The sequence below is a fragment of the Hermetia illucens genome, chromosome 1 (assembly GCF_905115235.1).
Source record: "Hermetia illucens chromosome 1, iHerIll2.2.curated.20191125, whole genome shotgun sequence".
NCBI lineage: Eukaryota > Metazoa > Arthropoda > Insecta > Diptera > Stratiomyidae > Hermetia > Hermetia illucens.
Window position 1 is genome coordinate 89,874,769 of NC_051849.1, and position 26,783 is coordinate 89,901,551.

Genomic DNA, 26,783 nt, shown 5'->3' on the forward strand with positions numbered 1-26,783 from the left:
AAGATACTCCAGTTAGAACAATAGTACCCGTGAAATGATTATTTTTTACTGCATTAAATTGGGTGGAATACAATCTATATTAGAGCTATCCCATTTAGCAGAATTGCATTGAAAAACAGCTGATACGAATACTAACGCACCCACAAAGCGTTGCGAATACCTTACGCATGTGCGATTAATCGTTAACGCACGTGAAGGAAAGGGCGGGCAAACCACACTATCAATTACACATGTGGATCTAATTAACACCTTCGAGCTAAGCACCAGACTTACCACCTACATTTCAGTTACAAATAGACATATTTCCACTGTTTACAGAAGTCAATAAAATTATCCTGATGGAATGCATGATAGGAGCAAGGCAGAATTATAAGATGATTGCAAATGACTATTTACCTTAATTCGATCTGATTTTAAATCTGAAGGCACATTTGACAGTGATGAACTGGCTGTTCGTTGATGTTGCTCGTTAGTACATGAGTTATGACGGAATGAGATAGCTTTGTAACGTTGTAGATCACTCTCGGAGGATACGTATGGAAAAAACTGTCTGGACGTTTGACCAGTGGAACCTGAAAGTACCCATAGCACATGTTCAATAAAAAGTAAGGTCAAAATTAAAGTAGGGGTTGCCCATTTCCAGCTTAACAACGAATTTGGAAGCCAAAAAACAAACGGGGAATTGTTAGCTCTTAAAATCTATCAATAACAAGCAACTGTAAAATCAGAGCAATTACAAATATTAAATCATTCGCCAAAGTCAACAAAAATTGGGGCGGCTAAGGTGTGTGTGAATTGGGGTGAAATTCTATGATGGCAGTATGATTGATGACGTAAGTTTTCTTATCTAAACTACCTCTATTTACAACTACAATATATACATCCAAAACAGTAAACAAAAATAAAATTTACTTGTTTGCCAAAGGTTTCAACACGCGGTTCGTCCAAGTCCTTTTTTCGTAAACAGCACCTATTGCTTATCTACGTTCGATGAAAATGAATGGAAACCGTGAGTGCATGTCTGGAAAACATTGCAGCATGTTTCCCATTTCCACCGTATTGTTTTCTTTCTTTCGATATTTCTTCATGTAACAACGATTGAAATAATTGGATTAGAAGTGATGCTGTGAAGTGACCTAGAAAGCTAAATGCAAGCTCGCACTTCAATTTGAAGAGGAGTTCCGCATTTGAGGGTAGGTTCGAAAATAATATTCCATAAACATACACGATAACAATGTATGCAGCAGAGCCTGTGTCGTAATGATTCTTTAGCCCAGCTGGGGAAGATGTGATGTAACAATCATTGTGGATCGTCACAATCGACCACCTTTACATACGAGTATGTAAAGTCGGTTTGAACTCCGCGGGGGCCATAATTCCATTTGGAAATGCACGGGCGGAAGTGCACAAAAACATCAAAGGAAAATCGAAAGCTGACAGGAATTATTTTATTGCAATACGTGAATGTACACTTTGTGCAAATATATTTGCATAGATTCAATTATTGAAGACCCAACAGACAGCAGAATTATTCAAATGCGTGCTTTCGGTGCGTTATTATGGCGAATCATGGGAAATTGAAAGTCATACCAATGTCCAATAACTTGACGTGTGTGATTTTAAGCCAAATTTCCAGTATTAAGGAGATGTTTGAAGGGTAGACGATTACAATTGAAATCAAGATAGATTGTATGTATGAACATAAGAAGTCTACCAAGTGCAAAATTAAATGACAAAATCTGAAAGCTTTTAACAAATTGATTAGAGGCTTGGAAGGTACATCTTGCTGGCTCGTGTGTTTCAGAATTTCACTCTAATCTGCTGGATAATGAGCTGCACCGTATAGAAAGGTGCGCATGAAAACTCATCAGCTTTCTGCGGATAAATTTCAAGAATTGTTTTTTTTTAAGAAATATTTATAAGAGGGATCGGCAATTAAATTACTAAAAACCTAATCCCACTTGTAATTTTTTATGGTTACTGACAAACCATGACGACAAACCTTTTCTTGTTGCAGTTACAGTAAGTTAACCTCACCTTCACTGCGTCATTCTGTGGTAACTCTTGGAAAGGGATCCGATAAAGCACTTCGGTTTAATATTTTTCATTTGGCATTTTAGTGATCTGTGATATAAGACAACTGTGACTGTAGACTACTTTTCGGGCCTATCTGTCAGTCACTAGTACGCGTAGTTATTGATTGTGGATCCGCCGCTTAATCCATTGAAGGATCCTAATAGGAACAAGGGTGGTGACTGTATGCACCTTTATTGGACTTGAATTTTCCGGAACTCTTGGCTCTGTACAGCACATGAACCTTGAACACAGGAGAACGCAAATACCCCTCCATTAGTGCACTCAAAATGGTTGACTTTACGTGGGATCTCAGCGACTTTTCCTAGATATTGTATTAATATAAGTGGAAGCTGTAGAAAAAATATAGGCATTCCAAAAAATATTTTCAAGGAGACCGCCAGGGCTGCGACTTCAATTTTCTTGAGAGAATGCATGGCTGAGATGATACTCACATTCTTATTTTTCAATATATTCGTACAAGGTGTCAGCAAAAGTCATTTTGGCAATAAGATCTTCAATCGAATTCACAATGGGGTTTTTCCCGCTTTAACCAGGGACCTCAATAAGAAGTCATAGTCAATTTCTCAAGCTCGCCCTCCTCATGTAACAACAATGTAGGTAAATCAGATGAGCATTATACTGAAAGATCAGCATTTTGAGTTTAAAGCTATTATGCTCCCGACTGGCTCATCTAAAATAGGTTACAGTATTCACCTTCAAACTCTTAAGAATATTTAAGAGTGTCGCTGTTGTATGTCACACCTTCATTCGTCTTTACTCTAACTTAAATTTGGATTTCAACTCAAACAAATGCCATTCCAAGGATCGTTGGAAGTGAAAGACAATAAAATTAAATTGTTATAAATTGCAGAGAAATAGTTAGGCATCTACAAGAGAATGTGATGTCAAACCTATAACACCATTTAACCCAACAATTTTACCGACTATTATAAAAGGAGTAGACTGGGGCTAGTAATATTTCATTACGAAAAGTATTTTCAACCTCTAAATACTAATATACTTCCAACTTTCGAATAGCAATAAATCAAGCTAATCAGAAGCTGTATGGAAGACAGAAACGAATATTATGAGCAGCTAAAAGGAGGTCGGTTCATCAGTGAAGTGTTGCCAGGAATTTGAAGGAAATATTTATAGATCTCCCACATTACGGTCAAAGAATAGGAAAGGTCCAAGGGTAAAAGTGTGGATTGGTACCAACGATGGAGCATAAAATCTAGGATGCTGGCTGAATAGATAGAATAGTTACGCTACTATAAAACCATACCTGCAACTCCAACTGGCGAATGTTGGCAGTTCGTTTTTAACGGAAATTTGCAGACGAAGAAGGATGAAGGCACGTTTCACGCGCCTAAGAATAGGACAATTTTTTTCTCCACGCTGGGGGTTGCATATGTGTGTTAGGAACGGCAGACGCGGCAGAGGAAAAGGACAATTTATACAGTTTCTTATAGAATTTGCACTCCCTGAACACAACGAAAGCTACTCAGCAGTTGGCCGAGGCTTTGTCCCAATTTAACGCTACAAGAGTTATACTGGACAGGGGCCGGTTTCGTGAAGAAGAGTCATTATACCACACAGGTAAACCATGTACTCGTAGTAAGTTTCCCACTTAACCAGAAAATGAAACCTGCTGCTACCGGCTTTGAAAACATGGTGAACGATTGCATACATATGATAGGTATTCATCTCCTAGGACGTCAACAAGATACGGCACCGCTAGCTGAAATGTCCTTGAACTCCATCCAAGATTTTCTGAGAAATCAACATTCCCCCTCTACTGCTTTGCATCAAGTGCTGTCGGGATAGTCGTGAGAAAGTGAATTCCACCATCCAATATCGCCCCTCCTTAGTGCGTAACCTTTGCTACTCCCGCCTCTTGATCAACTCACCCACAAGCAGCTACTTTGTTCGAAATAGTAAAAAGCCAAAGTACTTGCTCGTGGTGTTGAGGTTTCTGCCTTTTCAGACTTTAGGCAAGGCGGATCTAACGCTGTCACTGCATCGAGCGACACCCAACTCGATTCAACCGTCGATAGAAGCACACTTCCGAGATTATCAAACTGATAAACGCTATTGATGCTCTGTCGGTTAATGCAGATCGGAAGAATTAGATGACCCGTCAGACTCAGAATCTAGGCTTTGTTGGTATTTATCGTCAGTCCAACTGAACTGACCTCTCTTTACAAATTCTGAGCCATTTTGGCACTCGGTGAGGGGGTCAAAAAGACCTCATCAGCATAATTGAGGAAAGATGCCATAGTCCATTGAACACCTCCATGTCCCCAAACAGGGCAACATGAAGAACGCCACTAACAAAAACGAATAATATCGATGACAACCCTCGGTGCCTGCGCTTCGGGCCTCAAACCCCTTTGAGATTTTACCTCATTTGCCATGATGTCGAAAGCCAGGATTATTTTAGCTTAACGATTATCTCCTTTCTCAATTCTCTGGGAAATGTCTCGGATTCCTAAGATTTTCGTACGAGTGGAAGTAATAGATCTACAGAAATTGCAGGTGCATCGATAAATAACTCTGCAGGGAAACTTTTGAGCCTACTGGGCAAGGTGATTTGAGTGTATTGATGGGCAAGGTGGTTTGTGTTCATATGTCACGGTGGCTAGGTATTTCATCTATTCTTTCCCCACTACTAGGCGGCAAACGAATCGCAGAGACGATCGTATTGACAAGCAGGTTAGCAACTATTAGATCAAGCAGTGTACTGCAGGATAGACTGATGCGGAACATAGCTCCCTGAGGCCAACCTATCTTTCTCTAAGGATGAGTTGTCTCTCCTCTGGGACGGTGTGTGCCTTTTCAGGGGCCAAGCCTCTCGTCTGCCAAGACCGTTAGTGAGTGGTGATAGCCACACCCTGTACGAGGTGACCCTACTATTAACAAAACGCTACGGATCTAGACTGGGGAGTCGAAAAACACCTCCCCCAATCCAGGGTGTCATGCGAACCGTGCCCATTGGATAGTTTGCAGTGGGGGGTAACTGACTGTATTCGAACGGAGCCTCACTGATACCTGGTCGCCTCAGTGAGTAAGTTAGATCTTACCGTGCTACGGGGGGCTATGGCACGGCGGACCTCTTAACCCCCATACTCGTGGGAATCAAATGAGTACTAAATTGGAAAAAAAAAACAAAAACCAAAAAAGGGGGGCCCCGTACCGCACCAAAACTGGTTAATCAGGTGGAGGCACGTCTCCGAATTACTGAAAGCCAGGTGACTACACCCAAGAAGGGAGAAGTTGGGACGTCAAGCAGTGGATCCAAGGTGAGCATTGGTATACTGCATGGACTACAGCCAACGAACACCACTGCTCAAAGAGCAGGGACCAGCAAAAGCACGTCTGAGATAAATATAACAGACGTCAGGAAGGAGACAGGTCTCAGTGGCGCCGGGGTTAAATGGTACCTGCGCTATCTGAAGGAAGGCCTGAAACCAGAAGAGGCCCTTAAGAAGGCTCAGGACAGACCTAAGCCATCTCTACCGGAGCCGAGAAAGCGGGGAGCAGCAGAGATCAGCCCGCATGAAGGGAATGCCCCCAAAAAACCCAGACCTGAACCCACGGGAGGAGAAAACCCGGGCAGGTCAGGAGTGAAGGCAGGACCCAGGAAGCCCGGCATTAGCTATGCTAGTGCGGTCAAGGGCATTCGACTGGCCATACTGCCAAAAAGGTTTCCCGAGCAAATACACACTCGGGAGGAACAGGAAACCATTGAAGAACTTGTCGTCAAGCAGATGATCAAGGGATGGACGTCGAAACTGGTGTTCACCGGATACGCTTTCGACCAGGCCTTATACTGGTGGACTGCGCGACGGAAGGTACCGCAGAATGGGTCAGAACCATAATTCCTAGATTGCCAGGCTGGGAAGGGGTGGAACTGTCAACATGTGCTGGAGATGATATACCAGGAGCCCACATGGTGACAGTTTTTCTCCCAAAGGCCGCGGCAATAGTAACAGAAGACCTCATGAGACTCCTAATTGCTCAGAACGAAGATCTCCATACTCGACTATGGAGAGTCTTCAGAAGCAAGGTGGAGGGAAAGGGTAAACTCCTCACGATCGGGGTAGATGACCGATCCCTAGAGGCAATTAAACGTCGGAGTTGTCATATCAACTACCGATTTGGCAACATACCCGTGCATGTGCACAAGGAAAAGCCAAGGAAAGAGACCTCGGAGGAGGCATCGGGTGGAAAACTTACCGAGGTCCCTGAAGAAGTCGCGGAAGCCATAGAGGCGGAAAGAACGGAATCAACTAGGGAAATAGACCTGCTGCCCAGTGAAGAGCAGAAGCTGGACGACCTAGACCTAGGACTGCTAGGGCTCGGGGTGGACAGCGACGCGCAGGAAAGCGCCATGTCGGAGGAGGAGGGTGACACTCCGACAGTGGAGAAGAGCTCCAAACAATAACGGAGCCAATGGCCAGCACTAGGATAGCCCAGATAAACCTCCACCATGCGAGAGCTGCATCTGCAGTGATTGCAAGGGCAAATTCCAAGGAGAACATTGGAATAGTGCTGGCTCAGGAGCCCTGGGTGCACCGGGGGCAGATTCGCGGTCTGCAAGGAGGAGACATGCAGATAATTTGGGACTCGTCTTGTGAAAAACCAAGAGCTTGCATAATTCTCAAACGTAATCTAAAATACATATGTCTTTCAGAGTTCTTAACCGGGGACCTTGTGGCTATCCAAGTCTCATTGGAAGCCGGGAGGAGCACTCGAAAGGTAGTGGTAGCATCGGGATACTTCCCAGGAGACGAGAGCCGGGCTCCACCGGAACAAGTCGCAAAGCTGACGGAGTATTGCGAGGAGAGGGCGTTACCACTTCTTCTCGGCTGCGATGCCAACGCCAACCACGTAGTGTGGGGAAGCAGTGACACTAATCGTAGAGGTGAGTACCTTCTCGAATTTATTCTTAGTAATAAGTTAGAAATATACAACGTAGGGAACACTCCAACATTTGTGACCAGCACCAGACAAGAGGTACTAGATATAACTCTAGGAAATACCCTAATGAACGGGATAGTCAGGAATTGGAGGGTGTCGGATGAACCCTCAATGTCTGATCACAGGATAATCAGATTCGACATTGAGGGTAACTCCGAAATAAAAAGAATAATAAGGAATCCCAAGAGAACGGATTGGGAATCCTACACAATGCACCTGAGCAACAACATTGCCCACCTTCAAGGGAGCGGTGACATCAGGAGCGAATTAGAATTAGAAACGGTGGTGGAAGACCTCAACACAATCGTCATTGACGCATATGAGGCCAGCTGTCCGGCCAAGACAGTCAAGTCATCAAGGGATGTACCATGGTGGAACAGAAACTTAGCCAGAATGAGAACGGAGGTACGAAAACTCTTTAACCGGGCAAAACGAACCGGGGACTGGCGGAGGTATAAAAATGCACTGACTGCGTATAGCAACGCCATCAGGGAAGCGAAACGGAACAGCTTTAGGGAATTCTGTGAAGGGATTGAACAGATCACAGAAGCAACTAGGCTGTACAAGGCTGTAGCCAAAGACGGGAGAATATTCTCTGTCTGCTTGAAAAAGGAAGATGGGACATTCACCGAGAATGAGGAGGACAGGGTACACCTGCTTCTCAGAACTCATTTCCCGGGGTCCTACCCCTCGGCGGCAGACGACAATAATCTGCCTGACACCCCAACAACGAATAAAAGGGGAAGGAAAGAGAGCTGGAAACTAGCAAAAGAGGTATGCTCAGAAGCTAGGCTAAGATGGGCATCGTTCGTACTCAAAACGGTGGAGAAGGTCATAGACAACTATATTAGAACTAACGTTCTAAAGCGTAATCCCTTACATCACTGTCAACACGCTTACCGGGCAGGTAGGTCAACTGAAACTGCTCTGTATCAGCTGACAGAGGTACTACGGGACGCCATTGAAACAAAAGAAATTGCACTGTGCGCGTTTTTGGATATCGAAGGAGCATTCGACAACACATCGCACACAGAGATACAGGATGCCCTGAGCCGCAAAGGAGTGGGAAACACCCTGGCACTCTGGATGGGCAAAATGCTAGAAAGCAGACAAATAGAGGTACAAACAGGTACAAATTCTATTATCATGAACACCACTCAAGGCTGTCCACAGGGCGGAGTACTATCGCCGCTGATGTGGAGTATGGTAGTGGACGAACTCCTGGACGTGTTAACTAATACTGGAATACAAGTCCAGGGCTACGCGGACGACATTGTTCTAATCTGTAGGGGCAAATATGAAGATACCCTATGTGATAGAATCCAAACTGGATTAAGGGTTACTAGTGCCTGGTGCAGGAAGGTGGGACTGCGGATCAACCCAACCAAAACCACCATAGTACCATTCACTAGGAGGCGTAAGCTGGATCACCTGAAAGCCATAACATTACATGATATGGAGGTGAAACGAGAAACAGAGGTCAAATACTTGGAAATCACGCTAGATCAAAAATTACTCTGGAAGACACATGTCGGAAACACTTGTCGGAAAGCCACGAGGGCTCTGATGACTTGCAGATCCATACCAGGAAAAAAATGGGGGTGTAGCCCGAAGATACTACTTTGGATATATACTGCAATAGTAAGACCAATGATTACCTATGGAGCGGTAATCTGGGCAGAAAGAACCCAACTCAGCACACAAGCCAGGGAATTACATAAGCTCCAAAGGCTGGCTTGCGTGTGTATCAGTGGGGCAATGAGGACATGCCCAACGGCATCCCTGGAGGTCCTTCTGGGATTAGCCCTTCTCCATCTGCACATACAGATGCAGGCAAGGAGATCAATATTCAGGATGGCCGGTAGCATGAGTGAGGCGGGGAGCTGCCTAAATCGAAGGAAGATTGACATCCTTTCTAGGCGGTATCCCGAATTACTGATACCGAGGGACAACATGACAACGAGGTTTCACTTCGATAAGAAGTTTGAAACACGTTGGAGTAACAAGACAAACTGGGAAAGCGTGGCTGCGACATACGGCTTAAACCAGCAACTGATTAGTTGGTACACTGACGGATCCCTCTCAGCAGAGCAAGCGGGTGCAGGTGTCATTGGTCCAAGGAAAATGTACTTTGAGCCAATGGGCAGGTACACTAGCATATTCCAGGCGGAAATTTACGCCATAGACAAATGTGCCTCCTTTAATCTGCAAAGGAACTACAGGGGGCAGAACATAGCTATTCTCACCGATAGCCAAGCAGCGATCAAGGCACTTAGGTCCAACGAGGTGAACTCTAAACTGGTATGGGAATGCCTTGAGAGACTGAATACACTCGGCTCGTCCAACAAGGTCTGGATACTTTGGGTTCCAGGCCATGCTGGGCTGGAAGGCAATGAGGCAGCGGATGAACTAGCCAAGAAGGGAGCAGGGATGCCTTTATACGGGCCAGAACCCTTCTGTGGAATCGGAAACGGTTTCATGGCTATGAATCTAAGAAACGAAGAAAAACGGTTGAGGGAACTATATTGGGCGGGCCTACCAGGGATGGAGCAGTCCAGGGTGCTTATTGGGGGATACGAACCCATGCGCACAAAGGATTGCCTAAACCTCACCAAAAAGAACCTCCGAATCATAGTGGGAATTCTCACTGGTCATTGTCGGCTGAACTACCACCTAGGGAAGCTAGGGATATCTACGGACACTGCCTGCAGGTTCTGTGAGGAGGAGGACGAAACCTCTATGCACGTCCTGGGACAGTGTCCAGCACTTGTGCAAAGTAGGTCGATACATCTGGGAGAACACTTAATACCAGATGCAAAGCTGAAACTTCTGGAAGTGGGGAACATACTAAAGTTCCTAACAGTTACTGGCCTGCTTGAGATACTATGATCAACAGGTACACTATAACCAGTAAAAGGGGCACAATAGTTCTTCAAGGACGCGGTGCGACTTTCCCTTAACAAAAATAATAATAATAATTAGATGATGGACCCTTTTTCGAACGATATCGACACCGCAGAAGGTATTGCCGATCGGATGACAAAGCGTGAAAGTTGCAGAAAAAACCGTTCAACGTTATTGTTACAATACATGTCCAAGTAGAATGTTTTCTCTCTCTCTTCTTTCAAATCACCCATTATGATCAAATGTCACATTTAGGAGTCTTCTCCTGAACTGGATGTACTTGCTCCCCTGTGTCAAAAATGTACAATTCTGATTCCGGTTAACCATGCCAACGGATTTTGCAGTAGCTATCAACAACAGCCCGAAACTGCATCGGCCACTAAAGTGCAAAAGCACAACACAAGAGGGAGAGAAGCACTGTTTGGAGTCCCACCATCCCAAATTTTTGCTGAAGCTGGATCAAGAGAGCATTAGGCGAACTAACGAGATGGGTGGCATGGAGTGTGCGCGCATCCCAAAAATCAACAACAAACTATTTTCGAGAGTCAGGCCTTATCTAAGGCGTTTCTAATTTTAAACTTGTTGTAGTCGATTAAACCTACATTCCATCGTTGGTGATTCGTTGAGATATGCTTCAGTTCTTGACATGGTCCATTGACCCCCCCCCCCCCCATGTCCACCGGACAGTACTGCATGCACCTCACCGATGAGGAGCAGCAATAGCGTCGGCAAAAGAATACAGCCCTGGTGATGCTTCCGATTTGAAATTAGCCCCAAATTTTCCCTCGGTGGAGCACGTGACATTTGTATACATCGTATTTTCAATGACAATAATAATATTAATAATACTACACCACATCATATCATCAAAGAAAGAAACATCTATTTGACGGGATAACACATACTCTAGTACTGACAGTGCTTTGTGTTACATGTACCTATCAGTTAGGTCATTTAAGAGTCAGTAAGATTTGTCAGAATTATTATGCGAGCTAAAGTTCTGATTGATTCTTCAAACTGAAAACAAATGTCCTATCTTAACCGCAGGAAACAATGCCGAAAGTTCGCGCGGACTGACACATCGATGCTTAGCATGGACTGAAAACAATCAAAGAGCATAGTTTCTCTATGGAAAATATGAAACAAAGAAAACCATATGAATTTTATTATACTCCCAATTGTCGGGTAATTGACATATAAAATACCAACAATCCTTGAGTAATATTTGGGCTTCAAAAATAACAATTGCCACGTCACTACTCAAATTTGTGACAAGCGGATGCATCGTAACAACGCATTCCATCCTAGTTCCATATTTGGCAATCTAATGTAATTCAAGGCTTTGGATATACATAGTTTCCATTCACCGGGTACCCTTGAGCCGTTGCCTGAGATATGTATAAAGTTCAAAGTCAGAAATAATGGAAACATTAACAATTTCTACGCTTTGTTCCATCGGTGGTTGAGTTGTTCTCAAAATAGGTTCAAAGCTCTTCGATAAATACATTTATCTGAAATTCGATAGCCATGAAGAGACGCAGCTGAAAGGGCACAACTTGACAGATCCCAAACATCTTTAGTCATTCCGGCGCTTAAAATCTATTTTGAACACTTTAATAATTATGTTTTCTTTAAGGCAGGTCTATTTTCATGTTATAACTTCATTTGCGGTGACAGATTGGGTTAATTACACTGCAAAAACCGTGCGTTGGATATTTTCTTACGTCTAGATGTAAATAGAAACTGAATGAAACTGTTCATTTACGAGGGAAATATCGAAAGTGAAAAGTTCACCGGATCTGTAATGAAAATATTCAGCTTTCATTTCCTTAAAAAGGCCAGAATATGTCCAATCAAATAACAGATTCATGCGTAGTCACGACACTCAAGCGGAATATTAAAATTAGACAAAGTTAACACAGCTTAACAATTAGAAGCCATTTTGCATTTGCACAACAAATTCGACACAAATTGGAGACAAATCTCCAAGCACTTCTACTGTTTAATACATAATTTCGAAAAATGCCACAACATCGGACAAACTCAAACAACGAGCACCGTTGACCTTTCATTTCACTTACGATTATTATCGCGCCTCTCATCGACGTTTTCCGTGATGTATCCTACGATAAGACAATTAATGAAGAAAATTAAAATTAACGTTTCAAGTACAACTCAAATTTTGAGCAGCTAAAATTGAGATCTCAACAAAAATACTGAAAGAAAGATGTACAACTGAGACATGATTTTATTTTGCGTGTATTTTTTACTTTCAAGTAGCGTCTCCTTTTCTCGAAGCAAATTGCTCGGTTGGCACAGAAAAAGTTTTCAGCGTAAGCAAAGTGATGATTAATGATGAATTAATTTCTGACAAATGGAAGCAATATTATGCTGAGTATATATAAGTCGTTTCTCACTATTTTGAGATGTGTCATTTTGAAATTAAAAGATATATCTACGATTTTCTGTTATTGATAAGCATAATTAGCATATTACCAGCTTCCAGCCAACATTAACAGTCGGAATCAAAGAAGTTTTATTCAGCAGCAAGAATTCATTCAATTGCATCTTCTTTAATAAGCAAACCAACCTTAAACATTGTAATACAGTCGCAAATTATAATTTTAGTATTCACTCGCTTTCAGCAATTCAATACTGTAAAATGTTATTTCTGCCTTCAGAATTGCAAACATTTCGAAAAGGAAAGCTTTTTAATATAAGGTCAACAACGGCTACAAATTAATCTAATATTTCGGAAGCTAGATACTCGAAGCAGCAAAGTAGAAGAAACAAATTTCTGAACTTCTATCTTAGAACATTGAAATGTACAGTTGAATATACTAGTTTGAATTTATATTTAAGAACTTGCTTCGAGTTAAATTTTGAAGCAGATATTGCAACAAAATAAAATTAAGACACCACTAGCGTCGCAACTAGTTTTCTCCACTTCCTAAGTTATTCTTTAAATTCCTTAGAAATATGCATTAAAAGTATAAATTCCTATTTTCGGGTTATTCGACTAAGAAAGGTATGAATATCAGGGTTTAAGTAAAAGCTCGCGTTGATGAGCAAAGTGTGACGTCATATATAAATTGCTTTTTTATCATTCATTTATTACTATCCTATCGTAACAGGGCTGCTACTAACAAGAGCACTGAATTTGACATCTTTGTGATTCTGCCTGAAATCTATTAACAACGGTATCGAATTGAGATACTGACGATTTCTTTGCGCTTTTATTTAAGGAAAGTGAAAGAGATCCGACTTCAAAGACCCCATACTATTGTCAATTTTAATTTTTAGATACCCCATTGAGGTTTTCTGGTCCATCTTAATTTTCGTGAAGAGACATAATGACGTGCAGCTCTGATGGCTGTGACTGAACCAACGAAAGGAGCTCACTTAATATAACAAATATTGAGGTAAATGGGCGTTTATCTTGATGGTAAAGACGGATACTGGAACCTGTTAAAACCATGAGTTTCCTCTTGAAAATAAACTTCAATAGTTTTATTGCTTGCAATGGCTTAATTTCCGCTAAGGATTATGGTTACTGTAGATACTGATGCGGCGAAACAACTGGGGGCAGAACCAGCGCAATCTCATCAGTCGGTACTTTTATTCATTTGCAGTTGCAAGTCTCAAATTACAACTGTACTGTCAAAATAAATTTCGAAATTGGTGTGGAATTTCCAGATATTAGTCAGCGTAAGTAAATGAAAGGAAGTCCTGGATAGATCCACCCAGGAAAGATAGTATATAACCGATTGCAATAAGACAGTAAAAGTCTCAGTATGCGAAGCACATAAGATGTCAGGCGGGATTTTTCAGGTTAGTTATAGAGTCACGGAACGCCTGGACAAATTAGAATTTGAATAGACTTTAAGAAGTGCTCTCTTGAAATACTGTACGTGCTGAGTGGATTGTGGCAGAATCCATTCGCCGGAAGGCATGAATCTTACGGAAATCATTAACCATGTTTGGAGAAGCTACCTACTTGGACAAAAATATCTGCCGCAAGAAATTATCCAGCATATATCGAAGACATTCGCATAAGTCAATACGAATTATACATTGAACATAGAATTGCTTGCTGATCAATACAACTATGCACTATGATCAAAGACTTCCATACTTATTGCATGGATTAAAAAATTTCTGAGAGTTTTTGTTTTACATCGACAACTTCGAAATTGATGTGGCTAGGAAAACCAATTTTGATTAAATATGCTCCGTTTTGTCCTTTGTCTAATTTGAAGTCCAATTATACAGAATTATGATTTCAAGATTCAAAAAATCCTTGCTTCATGAGTAAAAAACTTGGCCAGTTCATCTTGAAAGCATCTCTTCTGGTTAGTTTTGTACCATCATACTTGAAAAGGTGACAATCTCCTCGGTCTGAACTATACCGGGAATGCGGTAGAATTTCCTATCTACTGTTTCAGAGCTTCGCTGCAGCGTTAAAAATGTGTTCTGCCTGCTGTTGTTAGAATGAAACTTGGCCAAATCTTGCCATTTTTGATATATTGCCAGCTTCAGTTTAGTCAGTTGTTGAAAGCAGTCAGAATTGAGTGATTACCTACATTCGAGTAACTCATAGCGGATAATTCCCTTACAATCCCACCAAACACACAGCAAAACCTTTTTGACCGTCAATTTGGGCTTGCGATCGTTTGCAATTGGACCTAGATCTTTCTTGGATGTTGTTCTCGTAGGTTAACTATTTTTCATCACCAGTTACCATCTGTTTCGAAAAAGGCTAAATTTCATTAAAAGTAAGGGAACAAACTACACCTAGTAATGGTCACGCTGCTCCCGGGGCAGAGTTGTCGATTTTCTTGTCAATGGAAGTGCTCACAAGCCGGGTCTAAGTGACGATTGCCATGATTTTATCAATAATTCACCTAGCAGAGTGTGCCTCAACTTCAACATCCGTATTATGAGAATGAAATCGTGGAAACTGCCGATTTGCTGTTTCTTTCGGTAATTAATGAGCTCCATAAGCTGTAATATTTTTTTAGTCGCTTGCTCTGCCTTCGCCTCCATTTCAGAAGGCATACCGTTCTACACAACTACAAAACCATCACAGAAATTTTTGGAGAAACCTAGCGGAAAACACTCAGAACTTCTTCCTTTAACCGATATTTGAGAATCCTGCAAGGGAAACGTGACTCGAAGAATGTTTTGAAGTTTGAATTCCTGTGACTTCATAAATTGGCATTGATATTGGAATTCTTGGGAGAGGGTAAAATAAACTAGATATGTTTGGTATTCTTTCACTTCGCATATTCATAGCGAAACTTTTCAAGATTTTTCTACAGTCTTTCTTCAGTCTTTCTGCAGTCTTTTTTAGGGATCGGTCGGTACTTCCAGCCCTCATACGTCATTAACAATTAAAAGGTCATGCATCTTAACCCTGCTGCATTTGTCTTAAATTAGTGCCATACCCTAAATACTACTTAATGGGGGTCAAGTTGCCAGGGCGTGGATTGAAAGCATAACAAGGCGAAAAGAGGCGCTTCAGGTTTGAAAAGTTTCGTGGAATTATTAAGCCGTTATATTCAGTTGGCCATGGTGGTTCCATTTCTATATATTCATAGTGCGACTATTCACTTCACTGTAATACTTGTCTACTATAACTCTGCTAATAATAGTAGAATTTTCATCAAAGTTTCCAATATAATTTTTTACCCAGTAGTCTAGAGATAAAAAATACCCGGGGGTTAGGGGATACATGGTGGCATCATATTGAACTTTTCAGATTTTTCGGTTGGATAGGTGTTAGATAGTTATACATACATTATGACATGACAATATATAAATCATGAAATCTTAGACGGAACTGATAACCGTTTATAGTTAAAGTAACGAATGCTATATCAACCACCTCAGATGCATGGTAAGTCATCATGATAGATGGAAATAAAGCGTTGATGTGCAGCTGTCAACCTCTGTCGCGCTGTCGAGCCTCGAAAACCCAGCGGACGTCTTGTACCTCCAGCTACGGGTCAAGCTAATTAGGTATTTGTTTCTTGATTGCTTTATATGCTGCCGACGAGGAAATTCTGCATTTAAAGCGACCGTTGCATTTTTCACCTAAGCACTCGCAAAAGATGCATTTTTGCCATGGGTTCCATGCAAACCTGAGAATTGTCTAGGCGCAACTGTGACACACCTGTTTTGTTGTTGCCGCATAGTAGTAATTACCAGCAATGCAAATGAACTGGATTGATATGCACGGCTGACGAATTCCCGATTTATTCGCCAAGACAAAATGAGCTGAGCGTGTCATTTTCAGCAGGGGCCGATGGAATTGCAGCCGAATTGGTTAAATATGGAGGCGACCAATTACACCAAGTGGTTCATGAACTTATGTTGAAGGTGTGCGACAGCGAACCAATGCCTGACAACTGGCAACAAGGCATTATTTGTCCCATATACAAAAAGGGAGATATTACGCAGTGCAGCAATTATAGAGGTATCAAGTTGCTGAGTACCATCTATAAGATATTCTCCTCTATCTTGCTAGGTTGAATAGTCCCATACGCCCAGAACATCATTGACCCATACAAAAGAGGCTTCAGTCCAGACAAATGAGGAATGGAAAAACTGGGGGAATATGAACATCAGTTGCATCATCTTTTCACTGACTTTAATGACAGCATAGACAGGGTAAAACTGTATACGGCCATGAGAGAATTCAGTGTTCTGACGAAATTGATAAAACTGACTAGGTTGACCCTGACCAATGTGCGAGGCCAGATAAAAGCAGCAGGATCACTCTTGAGACCATTTAACATTAAATACGATCTAGGACAAGGGCATGCCCTATCATGCGTCCTCTTCAACCTCGTCCTCGAGAAAGTGATCCGTGACGCTGAGGCAAATGCGAGAAGCCCCATTCTCTCCCCACCCAACTACTGGACTATGCTGACGATATCATGGGAAGAACAACCCGAGATGTACAAATTGCCTTCATCCAGATCGAACAGGTGGCGCAAGATCTCGGGCTACGGTCTTTGCTGTGAATACTACAGTTATTTAAACTGGATCTTATTTAAAGTTAAAGTTGTTCTTTTCTAGAAATTGTTTCTGGCGTATTCCACATTCTCATGAAGTCTATAAGGGAACTTTAGGAATGTGTACCCTGATCCCTTGGCACTAGGTTTCAATTCGCTCATTTTATCATTGAATTTCGGTGATTCAACTTAGTATTTCATACGGGCATACATGGGTTTAAATCACAACACGCAAAAGAAGTATTTTTCAATGCATCTTATGAATGAAACGCAGATGAAATTTGGTGTTTGTTCTCTTGTTCGGTAGGAGGTTGACGAGTTTGGAAGATGTTAAGGTAGATCCGTAATCGTCATTCCTTATTAATATATCCGAATATTTCATAATATCTATTGTTTTGGGGCAGTATTTCGTGATAGTTTCAACCCCATTCCCAGCGGGAGTGAGCAGCTCCTGGAGAGGGAGGAGAGAGTTTTCTCCTGTTCAACCATAATGAAAGCTTGTGGTGGGCACCTCCACCTTTTGAATTTTTGGCCTTGCCCCGTGGGAAAGAGAAGATGGGAAAGGTATGCCGGAGGAAGGTGAAGATCCTCCTTCTCTCAACCCGTTAAAGAATTGCAGCGGCCAACTTCCCTTAACAAGTTGTAGCCACCAAGCTGGAGCCGTTTTCATGTGATAATTTAATAGTTTAACTTAGAACTGCGCTCACGCCGAAAGAAAGGCTAGTACGAAAAAAAGTAGGTGCTCTCTCAAACCCCGCTGAAAAATTGCGACAATCACCCCCTTAAAAAATTATGCCATTCCAAATTGGGAGTAGTAAAGTTGGATTTTTTCAGCCCAGCCCGGGAGCCTCATCTGTAACTTCCTTGCACATCATGACGATGATTGCCCTACCAATAAGTGCATAATTTGATATGCAAATAGAAAGAGAGATATGTACCATTTTTTCCCACTAACAGGCCCTTTTTACCCCCCTCTCCTTCCGCGAGTGGAATTGGAAAATTTAGCTTTACCTTGATAATATGAAAGCACTCCCCATTCTTATACTTTGGGGTGGAGTGAACACCAAGTATTTCGAACGGGCTTTCAGAAGGAGGGCCCTCTTTTCTCCTTCCAAACTCTCCTTTTCTACTAATGGGATGAGGTTGAAAATTAAACCCTACCGTTTTGGCATCAAAGCGACATCACTTTTGAGCACATAACTTTTAGAAAGGGCAGGACCGACGTCGCAATTCTTGTTCAACGGGAGAGAGATATATAGATGGAAGCGGTAGTCTCATTCTTCAAAGTCTATTTGAAGAATGAGGCTACCTCTTCCATGTATATACTCCTCCTGCTCCTCTCTAGATGGATGTATTCAACTTTGAAAATGATAATGAACAATAATCAGGGTAATATCGTTATATAAAAGAGGAAGAGTATTATGCTGAAGAAAGCTTCCATAGTTGTTGATATACATCCTTCTAGGATGGATGGATCGATGTATGGGCTTGTCAATCTTCCAGCAGTACCATGCACCAGAATTCCCTTGCAATTAATAAATACCAAGAAAACGAAGTACACTGGATCTAAATTCCAACGAACCGACCCAGGAAGTATAAACTAGTATGAACGTTAAGAAACAAGTCATTGTTTCTTCTCTAATCATATTTAAAAAATAAACGCCTTTGTGCATGGAAGGATCGATGTAATAAAAACCCTACAATTCCCATAAGTCCATATGCAATCGTTTTGAATTACATTTCCTGTTATTGTATATCATGGAATATTAAGTGAATATGCTCAAATCGCCGTGAATCTAAATACCTAAGTGCAGTCCAGGCACAGTATTTTAAGGCCAAGAACAATTCCTTCTTCATCTCATTTTGCATATTATTTACAATTGCAAATCCAATTAACCTTTGACTTGACATGCTTCCATATCCAGTATGTAGACAACCAAGACAACATGCATCACAATCTTCTCGCTAAAACATACAAACATAGATATTTACAGAAAGAAATCAAAGAAGCGTTAAGAAATCACTATCAGGAGAAATCGTAGCAAAACCTAATGAGCTTATTCGAAAATTTATCCGGTATAACTTAGAAAAAAAACGAATTTTACTTCCTAATACCAAAACTATTCCATACTTCAAAAATACATGGAAGGGAAATGCTGATGAAAGTGATTACAACTGACGAATGCAATGGAAAGTGAAATATGTTGTCTACTTTCTTTTACTTCAAATACGTCTGTGGTGGTAGACAACGCAATGCCAGCATCAAAAATTATTCAAAAATCACTTCAGGTCAAATGTATGAAATGAGCCTTCGATAAGAAACTAGTTCAGATATGTCAGGACGAATAAATAGAAATTTACCTTTCATGAAATCGTCGACCGTATGTGCTCGCATTTGCTGTAGGCCGCGCGTACTATTTGGTAGCGGGACCGAATTTTCGGTGATACGTAAAAGGTTTTGCTCCTCATCTAAAGTTTTGTTAATAATTTGCTTTTTACTTTCTTATCTCTAAAGAAATTTTGTATTTTTCTGAATCGTGTCCTTTGCTTGTAATTTTATATTTTTCACTCGAAATTTGTCTTGGATTGATCTTATGAAATACTTAGTATAGCTGTACAGTGTGTAGTATTTCAGTTGGTATATTCAATGAAAATAACGGAAGGGATGAATAATGAGAGGTTCGAAGTAATTACTATGTTTTTGTCAAGTCTGCTTCATTTAAGTTTTATGTTTCCGCAATAATTTCAAATATTTGAAATAAATGATGGTAGCCATTTAAAGAAGGTAGAAGCAGACAACTTTAACTGCAATATTCGATTACCCAACCAAGAGCAGGCAGGAAAGTATCGTACGGGGAAAGAATAATTCGCACATTCAATGGAGCTTTTTCAAATATTATTTATCGCTGACGCCGTACTTGCTTCACTGCAATTGTTTTTCGAAACTTCATTTAAATATCTTTGATTAACCTGCTAAAATATATTATTTAGATACTTACTGTAATTCTTACTACTAAAGGACAGAAAGACAGAAAGTTGAAGACGATTGTTTATGACTTATACCTTGCATATATAGAGCCAATAATTGCACTACTTCAGAATGATTTTGGCACAATTTAAGCGTTAAGTTTACTCCCATAAACCATAAAGTGCCGAGTTTGCGATCTTTAAAACTATTGAAAATTAGAGGCCGTTAAAATCATTTACAATGAAATAGTGCTTAAAAAACGGCATATACGAGTATGCCGAGCTATATACAAAATAAGAGTAACGAAACTTTTGGCGCCTCTCTGGTAAAACTGCCTAATGACAACGTCATGAGAATAATTCCGAAAACCTTTGGCGCAGTAACTCACCCGTCGGCCATTTCGGGATAGTGGATTCCATTGGTAGTAGTCTCCCCTGCTTAAATCCGAAATACTATCGCTCCGATCCGAATACTATCGCTCCTAACTTCTAATTAATACATACACGAGTACCTGGCTCATAAGCAGATTATTCATTTTAAATTACTTCGCGTCAGAGTACACCGACGACTCGGCTGATTTTCAGAAAACTGCCATAATCAGTAGTTGCTTTAAAACCTTGGTTTTATTGGTGTTTATCCTCAGTTCGACTCTACTTGTCTTCTTTTCCAGGTCCAGAACCAGTTGACCAAGTAACATGGCTCAATACGAGAGCAAGCAGATGTGCTTGAGGAAAATTGACATTGAATAAGAAAAGCTACCAATAACCAGAAGAACAAATTTTGATGGCAAAATCCAAGACGGATACCCTTCTGCGAAACCTTGACAATCGTCGCCTTATATCATTCATTGGGTAAGATCCGAGATTCTCTAGAAGAAGCAACACTGAGAGAGGGCTTTGACCAGCGTGGAGGCACTGATGGCTAAAATGGTTTAACTTTTCTTTAAGGAACAAACCGTTTCCTAATATTACGGTAATTTCACCCAAAAAAGATGGAAAGATGGTAAGATCTCATACGGTTACAAACCGTGGTAGAATATTCACATCATCATCTTTAGCTGCTTATCATTTTGAATAACGAACCGAAGGTTGGTATTGAGAAACTTGGGATCACCTAAAAGTTTTATATGATAGTGATTCGATATACGAATCCCACCCCCCCCCCCCCCCCACCCAATCATCTAAGACTCCAGAATATTACGCTCCTCCATCACACATCCAAGCAAGGGTTCATCAGAATTCACCCATCACGATCGTAATGCCACCTTTTGAGAGCAGCAATCAGCATCTGCTGACCCGTTCTCAACTTCTGGAAAATCTCCTCTATAGCGAAAGCCATATTCCTTATGCTCGACCGGTATCTGGCAGTTAATACTCTGTCCGACATCAGTTCCTAGGGCATGAAACTGCACCCAGCAGATGTAAAAAAACAACACCACATTCACGCTTATTTATTTTATTTCTTATTTGCCAGAGTACAGTAGCGTGGTGCTGCAAGATAGAGAGGAGTAATTTTCCCACCTTCTTATCTCGCTAACATTAGAATGTTCAGCCTGGATTGCTGCAATTTTCACTGAAGCAGGAGGAACTAAGTATTTCGCTCGCCTTCCCGAGGAGGGTTAAAAAATTCCAGAATGCAATCCTCAAGCGTTGTCAAAAGCGAAAGGTCTTAGCTGAAAAATCGAAGAAGTGGTAGTGGTATCCAAACCATATAGAGGATTCGAGATTTGCAGGTTGCTGGAACCTACCACGTAGGTCTCTCAAACGTAAACCATACCTAAAGAAACCACAAAATAAAATGGAGAATCAGGGGCCTGATATTCAGCATAACCGATTTACTTCTAACTACTCCAAAGGACGCTATTTGAAGTGATCAGATCTTCAATGGACACCAAATATGTGGATGCTGTATTGAAGGAAATACAAGCATTAATAAGAAAGAGGTAATTGCATAATTGGGTACGAATTGCACTCCTAACAACATCAGTCTTTCCAGACAGAAAGGCAATAACAAATCATCGATTCAGATTATGAAAGGAGTAACATTGCCTTCTAACTATTTTCATACATTGTTGTTTTTTTTATTGGCTTCAAGTCCAACTATCCAAGAATGTTTCAAAAGTTAATAATAAGGAAGGAGGAAAGCTCAAGAAGTGATTGAGTCAAGTTAAAAATGTTTTTAATTTACACGAGTGGAGTGCATAAACGAGGCTCGATGGTGGGGGCATCTGATCGAAAGTCCTGCCGTGTACTCAGTTCCGCGGTTCCCTTGATGCAGGATAACCTCCAATGAGGCTGTGAGTCAGGGGCCACTTCAGATGAGTCCTTTGCAAACTTGGGTCTGAGCGCACTTCAATTATGTGGGCACCGCACTCCCTAATGGCAACGTGATGATCCCACCAAGGTATCTGCCGTCAACTAACTGTCCATAAATACGTTCCCCTAATGCGCCATTGATAAAGATGCTTCAGAAGAAGACTATCTTGGCCTTTGACGCTCAGAAAGGGTGAGTTTCTTCTTCAATCTGCAATTAATTGAAGGCGTTAGGGAGACTTCCAGCAAACTACCTAATCTGCATATCTCCAATGGATATAATGCGAGAGAGACAACTACGCTGCACGATATAGCTTCAAGACTAACAAGCTTGTAATCCTGAGTACCGATGAGGACCCGGACTAGTGATCATCCTTTAAATGAACAGAAGTCATCGGTAGATAAACTGCTGTTGTTTTCCGTCAAAGTACTGGCAAAATACTTGGAAAAGAGTATCACCAAGCTTTGCAATTCAAAACAGGGATTAACTCGCTCAATGCTAGCGGCTATTTGCTAACTGCGTCACACATTTAGGACGTGTGTGCCAATAGCATCTCGTTCTACCGTATTATCTTGAGGCAATATTTAATCACTTGCAATATTATTAAAATTAATGGCACCACCATAGGTATGGTGGTTACAAACCTCAAATTTGAATATTAAAAATGGAGACGGGGCGAAAAAAATAATTGCAGGCGTAGGTTAGTAGCTTCTGGTATCACTTCCGTATCTATCTAACTAAATTCTCCGTTTTCTGAGAAATAGGCCCATAAGTTTCAATGTTTGGTTGTTAATGATTGGACAAGCGGACATCGCTGTTGAGCGATACATTTCGACATAAGCTCTATTTATACGATTCAGCGGCTAGCAAGTCCAACGTTGCACATTTCAGATATAAAAGAATTGTTCAATACATTTTCCATGATAGTATTCATGCAATCCAGCACCAGCCGTTCCGGATCCATACAGACACAGCACAGTACAGTTCAGAATTTTGGCAAAGAATATTTTTCCGTGCCCCAGTACGGAAATTAAAAAGGTATTCCATTGGCATAGTATAGAAGAAATCAAACCTTACTAACATCTGTTTATTGTCTGTGTCCCTGTCTGTAACATCTATTTTTTCGAAAACGGTCACTGCTTTTGATGCGGTGAGAAAGTGGGAACTGTAAATCCCCTTCATTATTCTATGATAGGTTGAATTCAACGCGGGTTCCCATAGCTCAGAAGAGGGGTGTTAATTTTCTTTCCACCGAATATGGTCATGTGGGGTAATGAAAAGTCCCGATTATTACTTTAGTTGTTAGCCGATACCAAAGAGTCTTCACTCCAGGCAAATCAGCAACAGATCAGATTTCATCGACTTTAAAGCCGCCTATGATAACATAGCCAGGGTAAAACTGTACACGACCATGAGAGAATTCGGTATCCCCACGAAATTGATAAGACTGACTAGGCTGACCTTGACCAATGTGCAAGGCCAGATAAAAGCAGCAGGATCACTCTCAAGACCATTCGACATCAACAACGGTCTACGACGAGGGGATGCCCTATCATGCAGCAATTGGGGTGAGATCTTGGGCTGCATATCAATGAAGGCAAGACAAAGTATATGGTGGCAATGTCAGCATCGAAAACCAACCACATCAAACTACACTGGTCAAACAGGAAGAATCAGGATAGGAGAATACAACTTTGAGACGGTAGATAATTTCTCCTATCTAGGGTCGAAAATCACAACCGATAATAGCTAGAATGAGGAAATGCGCACACGGTTGTTGTCAGCCAACAGAGCCTATTTCAGCTTACAAAAACTGTTCCGTTCGAAACGTCCCACCATAGGCTCAAAGCTCTTACTGTACAAGACAATGATCTTGCCAGTCCTCATGTATTCCTTGGAGACTTGGGTTCTTAGCAAGAAGAATTGGGAACTCTTGGCCGCGTTGGAGAGAAGAATTCTCCGAAGAATTTTTGACCCCCTACATAAGGACGGACGATTCTGTAGCCTACATAACCACGAAATCAATGAGCGATACCATGACCGTTAGGTTGTGCATAAAATACGACTTAATAGGTTACGGTTGGTGGGTCATTTAATCTGTATGGAGGAGGATGATCCCACCCGGAAAGTCTATAAGCGCAATATCTATGGTAGAAAAAGAAGACGAGGCAGACCCTGCCTAAGATGGAGCGATGGCGTAGGTCAGGACGCCAGGTAGCTTTTAGGGATATCGAATTGGTGGACCTCGGCGCAAAACTAGGATGTCTGGAGTTCCTTATTAAGGCAGGCTTAGACCGGATACCGGTTGTTGCGCCGTTGATGATGATGATTACTTTAGTTGTAGGTTTGATGTTGGTTGCGAATGAGATCAGTGGAGGTTTGAAAAGGATCAATTATTTCAAGGACCCGCTTTCAGAAACTACCCAAGCAAAAAATCTGCAAAACACGGTGGTCTACGTGCATGGTGTCTAGGTGTCAAAAAACCTTCCGTTACGACATCTGGTCAAATAAAGTTAATAAAAGTACATTATTATATTTTGAAAATTTATTGTAAACTCCCGTAAATTCATCATAGATCCATAAAATCTAGTAAAGTAGACTTTACTGGAAAGTTTGGTGAAAGTCCTACTCTTATTAACAAAGTTATAGAAGATCAAAGTTGCGCCTTTCACGGCAAATTACAACTACCCACGAGATAGAATATCGGTACCATATTCACACGAGTTTTATATAAGTGGAACCAAACCAATAAAACATGTGGTGAAATATGCTTTTATAAAAGGAACAACGCCTTCCATACCTGGCTAATCTTATGACTTCGATCTGCTTAAGAATTTTTCCGACGGAGCCCAATCTATGTCAAAATATACCTCTCAAGAATTCAAGCATAATTGTCGCAGATATAAGGTGGTTCCGTGTGTAGAGTGCAATGAGCGCAATGCAAACTTCTATCGGTAATTTTTATTAGTTTGCTTTGGAAAATTCACTCATGCAAGAATGAAATACTTGCACAAAGCCCACTGGGGTGCGCGGAATGACATACATGCACAATAACATAATCTTCTTCCAGCCTTCAAATTTAAGGCGAGAGACAAGTGCTCTTGGCTTCTACGATGTCGTGTCTGACATGCTCCGTCTGCTGCTGGATCATATGAATACTCTCATAGTAAACGTATGGAACAATTCTATTGTGTCGTGTGGGTGCAGTACTGGACACGCTAGCTGCTGGATCGTATGAATAGTTTCGTCTATGTTGTGCTGGGCACGCCCTGAGCTAGATACGCCTCTAGTGGCTAGCACTAAGATAGCCCCGGTAAGCCTCCACCAAGCAAGAGCTACATCTGCAATGATTGCAAGGGCAATCTTCAAAGACGACAATGTAATAGTGCTGGTTCAACAACACATGGTACACCGGGGGTAGATTCGCGGTCTGTAACGAGAAAGTATACAGGTAATTTGGAAGTCCTCTTGCAAAAAACAAGCTTGCATCATTCTTGAACGTAATTCAAAATATATAAATCTGACCTTCTATCTGTTCAAGTTTTACTGAAAGCCGGGGGGATTTAGGAGGCAGCCTTGGCGTTGGTCAATTTTATAGGCGACGACTTCCGGACGCACCGGAGTTAGTCACCAGACTGGTGAAGTTCTCTGATTAGAAGGCGCTACCACCTCTCCTCGGCTTCGATGTCAAGGTCCATCACGAAGGAGAAGCGGCGAACTAATCAAAGATCTTCTTGATCGATCGTCTTGAATAAATTCTAGTATGTTAGAAATAAACAAAATAGGGAGCACCCCAGCTTTCATGACCAGCAGTGGACAAGAGGTACTAGCTCTTGATGTCGGATCACCGAAAAATCAGATTCTATGTTGGGGGCTACTCTAAAACAAAAAGAATAATAAGAAATCCTAGGAAAGCAGTTTGGAACTTTCATGCTAAGCTGAACAATAACATGGCTCATCTACAAAGGTCGTGTGATATAAGGAGGGAAGTAAAACTGGAAACAGTGGTGGAAGTCCTCAACAAAGTCCTCATTGGCGCATATGAGGCCTGCTGTTCGGCTATGATATGAGTCATCAGGAAATATATCTTGGTGGAACATAAACCTTGCCAGAATGAGAACAGAGATCGCAAAACTCTTCAACTGGGCAAAACAAACCGGAGCCTGGCCGAGCTACAAAAATGCACTGATGGCGCGTAATAACGCGATCAATTAGGCAAAACGGAACAGCTTCAGGTAATTTTGTGAAGGAATCGAACAAGTCACAGAACCATTCAGGCTATACAAAGCTATACCCAAAAACAAGGCAATATCTTCTGTCTGTCTGAAGAAGAAAGATGGAACATTTATCGAGAATGAGGAGAAAGAATACATCTGCAGCAAAGCTATGAGATACCAAAAGCATGAAGGGTTTTTATTCAAAACGAGCGCAAAAAAGGATCCCCTTCTTCCTAAATCTTTTAGACTAAATTACCTAGGATCGTTTGTCCGCAAAACGATGGCGAAGGTCATAGTGAATTA

At 41.4% G+C, this 26,783-nt stretch overlaps 1 protein-coding gene across 2 annotated transcripts in view; it reads right to left on the bottom strand.

Moving 5' to 3' along the window:
• LOC119661353 (potassium voltage-gated channel subfamily H member 2) overlaps positions 1 to 26,783 on the bottom strand; it is a 766,305-nt gene that overhangs the window by 428,976 nt on the left and 310,546 nt on the right. For both annotated transcript variants that reach the window (XM_038070659.1, XM_038070660.1), the window contains exons 8-10: positions 19,344 to 19,451; positions 12,045 to 12,086; positions 397 to 572 (exon numbers count right to left, since the gene is read on the bottom strand). In XM_038070659.1, coding sequence (XP_037926587.1) covers positions 397 to 572; positions 12,045 to 12,086; positions 19,344 to 19,451 — 326 coding nt within the window. The remainder of the gene's footprint in view (positions 1 to 396; positions 573 to 12,044; positions 12,087 to 19,343; positions 19,452 to 26,783) is intronic.